General features: G+C 37.2%; 1 protein-coding gene across 4 annotated transcripts; it reads left to right on the top strand.

The window, feature by feature from the left end:
• The first annotated feature begins 4,128 nt into the window (after positions 1 to 4,128).
• On the top strand, positions 4,129 to 8,833 carry LOC149543975 (zeatin O-xylosyltransferase-like). 4 transcript variants are annotated; one of them, XM_089798608.1, is made up of 4 exons: positions 4,129 to 5,643; positions 7,804 to 7,931; positions 8,093 to 8,225; positions 8,385 to 8,833. In XM_089798608.1, the coding sequence occupies exon 1, from the start codon at positions 4,177 to 4,179 to the stop codon at positions 5,590 to 5,592; it is 1,416 nt and encodes a 471-aa protein (XP_089654734.1). In that variant the 5' UTR covers positions 4,129 to 4,176; the 3' UTR covers positions 5,593 to 5,643; positions 7,804 to 7,931; positions 8,093 to 8,225; positions 8,385 to 8,833. The 4 variants fall into 4 exon arrangements, with proteins under 4 accessions (XP_089654734.1, XP_089654735.1, XP_089654733.1 ...); XM_089798609.1 differs by lacking the exon at positions 7,804 to 7,931; XM_089798607.1 differs by lacking the exon at positions 7,804 to 7,931 and having other exon boundaries at positions 8,182 to 8,225.
• Positions 8,834 to 9,787: the final 954 nt, after the last annotated feature.

A 9,787-nucleotide genomic window follows, 5' to 3' on the forward strand; every position in this document is an offset into this window, starting at 1 on the left:
GTGCTATGGTGTACGTATCTTACCAGCAAGTTCAATGGTCAAACAGTTCAGTAAAATTCTATATCTTATTCTAATCAAAAGTGTTAAAAATTTGTATCATATTTATTGGTAAGGTCAACTATATATATACTAATAAGTTCATTTCATACTGGAATCAAAATTAATGTTATTATCAATTATATTTTTTTAAGTGCATTAAAACTTGTAAAAATATCTGATCTCATCATTTATGCCATTTATTTATAAAAAACGATAACAAAATATTAATATTAAATTTATTATAAATATATTTCATTATTTAAATTAACATACACAATAAAATATAGATAATATAAGATATTATAAATTTTATCTTTATTTTAAATTGAATTACTAAAACCTAACAAATTTATAAAATAAATAATATTTAAATAATACATATATAATTAGATAGAATAACTAATTTAATTATTTGCATTTAAATTATTTATAAATTAATAGTGACATTTTTTTTCAAAACCATTGAAATATTATTCTAGATTATATAAATATTAAAATTAATTTATAAACTAAATCAATAACTTAAAATAAAATATTCACTATTATAAAGTTCAAATATTTAAATAGATGCATCATATTTTTATTTTTAATATTGAAACTTCTAAACTTAAAAACAAAAAACAAAAAAATAAAATCAATTGCATTATAAAACTTTAAAAAATAATCATAATATAATCGTTTGAGAGAAATACTGCAATTTTCGTCATGTTTAGCGAGTGCAGTGAAAGGACGTTCAGCAAGTGCAATAAAAGGATGGTCGTATAGGTCTATGGGCATGTACGTACGTGGCACTGGCTATAGCGGTGCAAATATTCCGCTATTTAGCCAGTGCCGGCGATGTAATGGGACATACATTCCCCATACGTGTTAGTTTAGGATTTAGACTTTGCCCAGCTCTATTTTGTTATTTGTCAGACTGTTCTTTAACTGTGTTGGTAAACAGATTTGTCACAGTAGGATATGCCCAACGGAGTGTGTGGCAAACCGTTCACAATAGTTGGATAGGCCTTTGATATCTGGCCTTCCTCTGCGTTTAGAGGGGCAACTCCCTCGTAAGATAAAATATGTGATTTTTCAATAAAGATAAAGAACTTAGAGAATAGGAAGAAAAACCATTGATAGCAAATGTACCACACGCCTTCAACGTTTTCATAAAAATGATGTAACTATTAATGAGAGCTATCAAGGACTACGCTTGAGAACTTTCACCAACACAATGCTAATTCAACCATCCACAAATACTCACATCATACCATGAAAGTAATCATAGATGAATCAACACTTTAACAATTCAGATTCCTTGGAGAGAGAACGCCAAATGTACTTCCTTTTATTTCTTGCACCAAGAAAGAAAGAAATAACTGATTACACAAAAACAACAATTGTACACACTTTCCAAAAATTGCTTTGTTATCAGAGCATAAGTGTTCCCTGTATCCAAGTCCCAAAAAAGTCCCTTATTACAATCATTTTCAGGAATTTATAGCCAATCTAGATTAACCAACTTTTCGGGTTCGTAACTACCTGAAAAGTTAGAGTTTTGAAATTGGCAAGCATTTGAAAACTGATTCTAACTCTAACTCATGCAAAAATTTGACTTCTAAAGCAAACCCTTGACCAAAGGAAAGTTAGGATCCTAACTTATGAGTTACAATAAGTGACGCATGTCACTTTCTACCACAATGAAAAGACCAAAATGTTGATTTCCTTGAGGCATCTTTCTAGTTTCATCTTTTTCTTCATTGGCCAATAATATTGAGAGTTCTCCATAGGTAGAACAAAATTGTAACATATTCAAGGCACGATATCTGCATGTATCGCCAAATGTAAATTCCTTTGATCATAGTCATTTTTAAATATCTTGCTTGAACATTGCTTAATATCAACTTTTATAAGTGTCATAATCTATGGGAAGATTGGATTGTGGTAGAGAGATTCCAAATATCAAATGTGTCATATGGACATATGTTCCATTTTACCCATGTTCTAAAGACCAAATAAGAAATGTCCTCAAGCTAGATAGAGTAACATGTGTCTTCACCCTCAGTATTCTAGAGGAAATGTGCATAGCTACCAACACGAATAGGATTCCCAGGATCTACTGCAATAACATCTAAAAAGGCTTCTTCTGCAGCAGTAAGGTCTGTTAATGTAAACAAAAAAGGGTGGACAGATGCAGTGGTAAGTGCGGTGAGCATCAAGGAGTCAAGCAAAAGATCCATGCAGTTTGATAAAAATCGGGAGGCTAGTTCTAAGTAGAGGGCATCGGGATTTAAGGAGAGCCAATCCCAACCAGTCAAAGTCTTTACTGCAACCTCAACATGAATGCAAAAGATATTGAAAACCTTGCCCAACTTTTCTTTATCGTATTGTTTTGGATCTCTTCTCTCCCAGAAGCAACGTGGTAGCTGAATTCTCCAGCTGTCCTCCATGCTATCTCTGTTGAAAGAGCTACGCAAAGGAAGCTTACATTTCTCTCTACACACTACTCAAAAGCTCCCTTCTCTTTGTTCTTCTTTCACTTCAAATTCCGCAAGGATAGAGGCAATCCGACATCATTGACCTTGTTCTCCAGACTTATAGGAGAAATTCTATTCACTTTCATGTTCTTTGCATTCTCATCTAGCTCAAGTCAGATAAAAATGGTGTCAAGCTTAACATAAGGAAAATGCCTGGAATGCGCAAATCTAGAATTATAATTGCGCCCCCCCCAAATCTATGGTTGGTTTCATTTCCAAATCTATGAGTTGTTCCTCACTATGATCTGTAGTAGGGTGCAATATGGCAGTCCCACCTTCTTCCCCGATTTCATCATCCAAATGGCATTCTAAGGCCAATTCTTGTAGCCTTTGCAAGTATTGGAGATGTCCATCAATCAAATATCTATGTGTTCATTGGCATTTTATCAAATGGTTATCTTGCTATCTTGGCCTTGTTCAGGAACTTGCCTCTCCAAGTGTTTAACCAATTAGCATTTAAAGATTGGTGTTATTAATGAGGCCACAAATTGAATATCTTAACTCGACACCCCTCATCTCAACTTTAATCTTTTCTGGTGGACGCATTATAGCATTTTGATTCACTCCATCTCCTCCATGTGTAGGCTCTTAGTAGATCACAAAAGGCATTCTGTCAAACAATTCACGTGCTTTGTCACTCTCGTCGAGTTAATATTCAAACCTTCACACAGTTGAAATACCAAACTCATCACAAGAAAGAATCATCAATTTCTTAACACCGTGTAGTATCTTTGTGGGTTGGAATAAGGCTTTGGATGTGTTTCCTCTGATTTCCAAAAATAGTCCACGCTTTGGCTTTTTGGCATATTTAAAACCTGCGCATTTGTGAGGAAATTTAAAGGTTGTGAATATATCAATCAAGGTGGCAGGTTGATATGCAACGTAGCCTACGGAGCTATCCTTGTGTCCAATCTGCCATTACTGTTCCAGATTTTCTATTTTATACATCACTGGGATACCCTTAACTTCTTCATTGGTATTCTATCCTTCCTTGAGTGCAATCTGTTGATCATCTCTGTCACGGGAATTCCAACAACAGGATCGTGCAACAAAAGAATTCATTTGGCTTTCCAGTTAAGTCAAATATGTTGTGATAATGGTATTATCAACAACTTTGCTTCATGAATGTCTTGAAAACATTAATTACGGTAGCTCGTTGATTTCAACAATCCTATCAAAATAATGCAACCTGCACGTGTTATGAATGTACTCATTAACCATTTTCTTCTCCTGCACTATGAATGGCATTCTATTCTCTTGAAAATAAGAGTTCGGGTTGGGTTCTTGAAACCTCCAGGTTAAGATTAGGGCAAATAGTTTGAATACGGGGGGAGAGAGAGGTTGGAAGAGAGAGAAAACCCAAACCCAAACTCAAACCATGTACTTCTCTCTAAGAGGTTTGAGTACGTGAAGAGAGAAAAGTTGAAGAGAGAGAGAGAGTGAAAACCAAAACCCGTACCTCTCTCTAAAAATTTTAGTACGTGGAGAGAGAAAAATAGGGAGAGAGAAAGTTTGATTTTTCCTTATGACTAATTTCTCTTGTGATTAATTAATATAACTAAACCTCCGTGTAAATGTTTGGGTAACAAACTGTGAACCCGCAAATTGCAATCTGGGAATGATGTGCGGAGATGAAAATGGCGCCGGAATCCGAGTGCTGGTGGTGCCGCTCCCCGCCCAGGGACACCTGACCCAGCTTCTCCATTTCTCCAGAGTTATCGCCCAACGAGGAACCGCCGTATCCTTCGTTGCCCCATCCGCCCATATTCACCAAGTCCAAAGCCGTATCGAGGGATGGGAGCTTGACAACTTCAATATTCACTTCGAGGAATTGCCCATGCCGAATCTCTCAGCTGGAGAGCTGGATGCTCAGAGTACTCATATGTTTCCTCTTCACTTTCTTCCTCTGTTTCAAGCCGTGGAGGATCAGCTAGGCCCTCACGTTGATCAGCTTCTACGCACAATCTGCACCGAGAACAACAATAGAGTGGTTCTAGTCTACGACGTGGCTATGAGATGGGTTCAAACGCTGGCTACCAAATACGCAATCCCTACATATATCTTCAGCCCAACTGGCGCTTATTACCGCCTATGGAGGAAGCGGGCACGTAATGAGACATGGGGTTTGCCCCCTGTTAACATATCATTGAAGCGTTGCTTTCCGGAAACAATGACAAATTATGTGAGGCCCCAAACGTCTCTGTTAGAACATGCCAAGGGATATATCATAAACACGTTTAGCGCACTGGAATCACAATTCATTCAGCAGGGAAGAGAGGAATTAGTCTACGGCGGAAAGCCTGTGTGGAATGTGGGTCCTCTTCTTCCGCAGGCCTTCTTCACTGAAGAGCGCCGGTTGTCATTGCAGGTGGATGCGGAGTGCATTAGATGGTTAGATACACAGGTCCTGGCGTCCGTTATCTATGTTTCATTCGGCAGTATGTCTTCTCTTTCGGCCACACAGATCCGAGAACTGGCCGACGGATTGGAACGCAGCGATCAGCCTTTCTTGTGGGTGCTCAGAGTTTCAGACGGGGCACATTCCTCGACAGAAGCGCAGTTTGAATCGGCTTGCGAGTTTCTGCAACAAGGTTACGAGAGGCGATTAGAGGGACGGGGTTTTATTGTGAGGAATTGGGCGCCTCAGCTTGATATCCTATTTCACAAGTCGACGGGTGGGTTTTTAACCCACTGCGGATGGAACTCGACACTGGAAAGCATCAGCGCCGGAGTGGGCATGCTGGCCTGGCCTCTGCATGCTGATCAGTTTGCGAATTCGGCCCTAATTACACGAGAGTTGAAAGCCGGCGTGGAAGTGAAAGAATGGGAAAATGCAGAGGAAAATGAAGTGGTGAGTGCGGAGGAGGTTGAGAAAGCAGTGAAACGATTGATGGCAAGTGAGGAGGGAATGCAAGTGAGAAAGAGAGCGGAGGAACTGAGAGAAAAGGCTCGGAAGGCCGTAGGCGAAAGAGGGCGTTCGTGTAAGGATATTGAATCCCTTCTCCATCACTTTTCGCAATCGTTTTCCGATTAGGTCAAGGGGTTCTGCGTGCTGAGGACCGCACTTGGGGCCGCTTCAACTTTGGTAAGAAACCTGCCCTTGTCTATTCCCCTGTTATGCGAAGATATTTGTTATGCAAAATATGGCCATGGAACTACATATTTTTGCAGAATCTGTGAAACTTGGGGTTAAGCTCGTTATTACAATATTCAGGTTCAAGTTATCAGTCTAACCAATCATTTATAGAGTGAAAAGTTTTGAGCTACAGTTGTTCATTGTAATTTATCACGTAAGCTATTATAAGTACATTTGAATGCGTCCGGCCATGAAAAAATAGGCCATGGTAAACAGATGGCCCCATGGATTTTGAGTCACTTAACAGAGTAAATTTAGGGCAACATGATCATTTGCTAACTTTGGTGATGAAAACTTAATGTAGATGCGGTTTATGAAAGTTTTCGACTGCAATGACCCACATTGTTTGCCCATAAATTCTAAGATGTAGTTATCTAAAATTAGTAATACAAGTACACCTTTTAATTGTTCATTTCCTTGACAGCAAGGCTTTTTTACTTTTAATTTGGGCCAACTCTGCTTTATTCTTTGCCAGTTTATTTAGCTATCTATTTTTCATCAACCTATTTTTAAAATTTTAGTGCTTTTCCACTATTTTAGGAAACTCGTGGCAAAACTTATATCTAGATAATTATCAGTTCTGCACAGAGCTCTTGTGAAATGCATGGACTTTCTGTTTGTGAACTCCATGCCAAAAGTACAATCTGTTTCCCCGCTCTGTCCCACGCGCCCTACAATTTCTTGGTGGAAGTTGTTTATAAATGTTTTATATGCTGGGGCCACAATAAGCATTTACTGGACTTTCCTGGCAAGTATTTTCACACTTGAATAGAGACGGATTATTGACATATACCGAATGATTCCGGTCATAAGATAGTTTATTTAGAATGTCTCTTGGTCCCGTAGCTGAGAACACTTTGGCCCCTGTTGGCTTCTCAAGATTTGGTTGTGTAATTCATGGAGATACATCACCCTGCCCTTTGGGGCCATCCTTTTGTTTCAAGGATGCAGGTTGGAGGTGTCCCCTGCCCCAATTTTTTTTTGTTTTTCCTATATTTTAATCTTGTTTCTCCAAAATGGTTTAAGATTTTTTTTGTGTTCCAATGACATTTGAAGATGCCTTGAAACCTCTAGACATTGTAGGAAACCCTGAATGTGCTGAAAACATCCCGGAGACACCCTGAAATCACCCATGTCAACATTTGCTTGAAAATTTAAGGAAAAACAGAATTATAAAATTAAAGAACAAAGAAAGAAATATTTAAATCTGTATTTACAATGTACATGATCATTTGATAAAATAGCAAGTAGGTGTTACCCTTACAATTTTGTATTTTTGCATTTCATTGTTTATTTGACACGTGTAATGCTATTTTCATTGTTCAATGCCATATTGCCAATGTTGTTTGAATTTCAACTCTGTAGAATGTTTAATATTCATGGCTTATTTTAGAGTTATTTTTCCTTCTATGAGTTGTACTATTGGTACAAATAGGGTGTCTAGACTCTAAACTGACTTTGGATAGAGACAAATAGGCAGGTGTAACCAGTGAAAAAAATCGATCTTCTGTGGCTTAGCATCCTAGCAAAGGAGTCCGCTATTTTCATTCTTCGTTGCAGATGTCTTCACTAACAATTTGTTTCTCCTTAAAAACTAAAATTGCCTCGTCAAGATTTAGTGCATTATAGTGGACTGATTTCACACAATATTAACTCTTTTGAAGTAAATCATTGTTATTTTTAATTTTACATGCATATATGACTTTTATACGAACTGGGCTTGGATTTTTTATCTTATATTTGACAATTGTGCTTTGGAAGCCAAAATGTGGAATGTTTATGAAACATTTTTCATTCCTTGACCTATTCTCTTGTGAATTTTCTAGCTACAAGCCATTATAGTTTAATTTCTATGAAATAACAACTGCAGTTCTGATGCATGTCATAGTTTCAAGGACTGAAACTAGTCTCTAACACAGGCTGATTCAAATCAACAATTGCCCGTAAATCCTCTTTTTCACTTTCTACAATTTTGCTAACTGGGAATTGTTCACGAATTGTGTTTTTTTTTTTCATTTTCAAAATGACTTGCGTCATCTCTCTTATGAGAACACTTGGATAAGTCCTCTTGATGAAATATTTTTGTAACTTGTGGGTTATCCATCCTAGAGGTGTTTGGGTTGTGAGTTGCTGTATGCAGCAAAGTGGGATGAGAGGCACAGACAAGAAGAAAATGCTGGGAAGCAAGGTGGGAGAAATAATTTGAGGACAAATTAAGCTATCTAGGATCAAATGCAGTATAGCTAATTTATTTCTTTATATTCTTAACGCTATATAAAACATTTACTGAGTTCCCTATTATTAATTGTACAAATTACTCTCATATTTTGATTCTTGTTATCTCGCATTTTGTTAAATGCTATACATTTGAGTAGTTTAGATCTTGTTCTTCGAGCAGTCTTTTGGCCTTCCTAAGCCCCAAGTTCTCAGTCCAGATTACTGATTACTTATGTTGCCGATAATCTTTCTATGGCCGGTTTGCGTCAGACTTGAGCTTGGATGATGATCTCAGCATTTAACACCATACTAAGGTAGGTTTTATAAGATAAGCAGCTGGGACGATTCTATATATAATATTGCCAAACTTAATCCATTATTTTTCACTGTTTGTTTATGTCGTTTATTTGTTTTTAGGCATGTATACTAAGTTATTCGGCACGTTTCTAACTTTTTGTGTGTGTGTATTGCAGCATTGCAATGTTTAAGAAAGGCAGAGTCTCTTAACTAAAAGAATGATATTCTATTATGCTGCCTCCTTGATGATAAAAAAACTATGGGAAATTTCTTGTGGAGCCCATCTGAAGAAGTAAAGTTGGGAGCCCAAAGCTGGTTGTATAAGATGTTATACTGGTTTATTTAGTCTTGTTATCAAGTATGGATAATCCTATGGAATAGCCATCGCATGGAGCTCAAATTAGACAGAGCTTAAATATCATCACACAGCCCAAGAAAACTTACAAGAGATGTCACTCATAATGTTCTAAATACTAGCCTCAATTTTCAGCATTGATGGAAGGAATGGTAGTGGATAGAAATATATTGACTGAAAATTCTTCCCCTTGTTCAACACTCTTATGCATGGACATGTTAACAATTGAATTTTCAGAAGCAGTAGTTACTAATAAACGTTCTTTCATAATTCGCCTGTTGGTTGTTGTTGATGTGAAAATTCAGAATTCCCTTCTTGCCTCTGTGTCCTCTAGATGCAGAAGACACTTCTTGGTTCTCTTATGGAATGATGAAACCTGTTTTAACTAGTTTAAATGTTCATAGGAGTTTGCATGGATTGATTATGTTATACAGAAATTATGTAGTGAATGATGAATTTGTTAAACAAAAGGATGGAATTGGACAATATGCAACCGGAAAGCTTGGAAGTGCTCAAAACAAAAGCTAATGCCGGCTTAGTTCTGACTATTTTTAATCTTGTAAAACAAATCATAACCCAAAAGGAGACAGTGGAGTGGCCGTAGATATTCTTTGGCAAACAGTGGTAGCTGATGTTTTATGATGTGCTATTATATTTTGGTTTTGGAAGCTGTTTCCTTTCAGCTATCAAGTGCAGTTGAAATTTGGATATAGGCATTTTAGGCGCTATTTATTAATTTTGATGTTTCTGATACTAAAGGGTTTTCTATCAATGTCCTTGTATTCAGCCATATCAGATCCAAGGTTTTCTAAAATGCATCATACATTACACCTCCATCAGTATCCATGCAATCCTCCTCATACAGAAATTTATCCCCACCCCTCAAACCCCATCCATATTTCTTGACACATTTTGGGGATGAGGGAAATTAAGGGGACATTCCCTAGGCACCCCCATGATATGAGAAAATCTAAATACATTCCAGAAATTGTCCCCGAAATTGTGTATGGCAGGAAATGGGTAGGGAATGCCTATCCATCCTAAGGTGATCAGGGATATCTCAGATGCCCCTGATCATTCCAAGGACAGCTAGGCATCCCCTACTTTCAGAAAATTTTATAATGTTTTTAAAAAAATAGTTTTATATTATATAACAACAAAAATACAGACTTAAATATATCATGACATTATTATAACAGCTGCAAGAAACACATCATCCTCAGT

The sequence above is a fragment of the Cupressus sempervirens genome, chromosome 8 (assembly GCF_028749045.1).
Source record: "Cupressus sempervirens isolate cs-2001-9-10 chromosome 8, ASM2874904v1, whole genome shotgun sequence".
Lineage (NCBI taxonomy): Eukaryota > Viridiplantae > Streptophyta > Pinopsida > Cupressales > Cupressaceae > Cupressus > Cupressus sempervirens.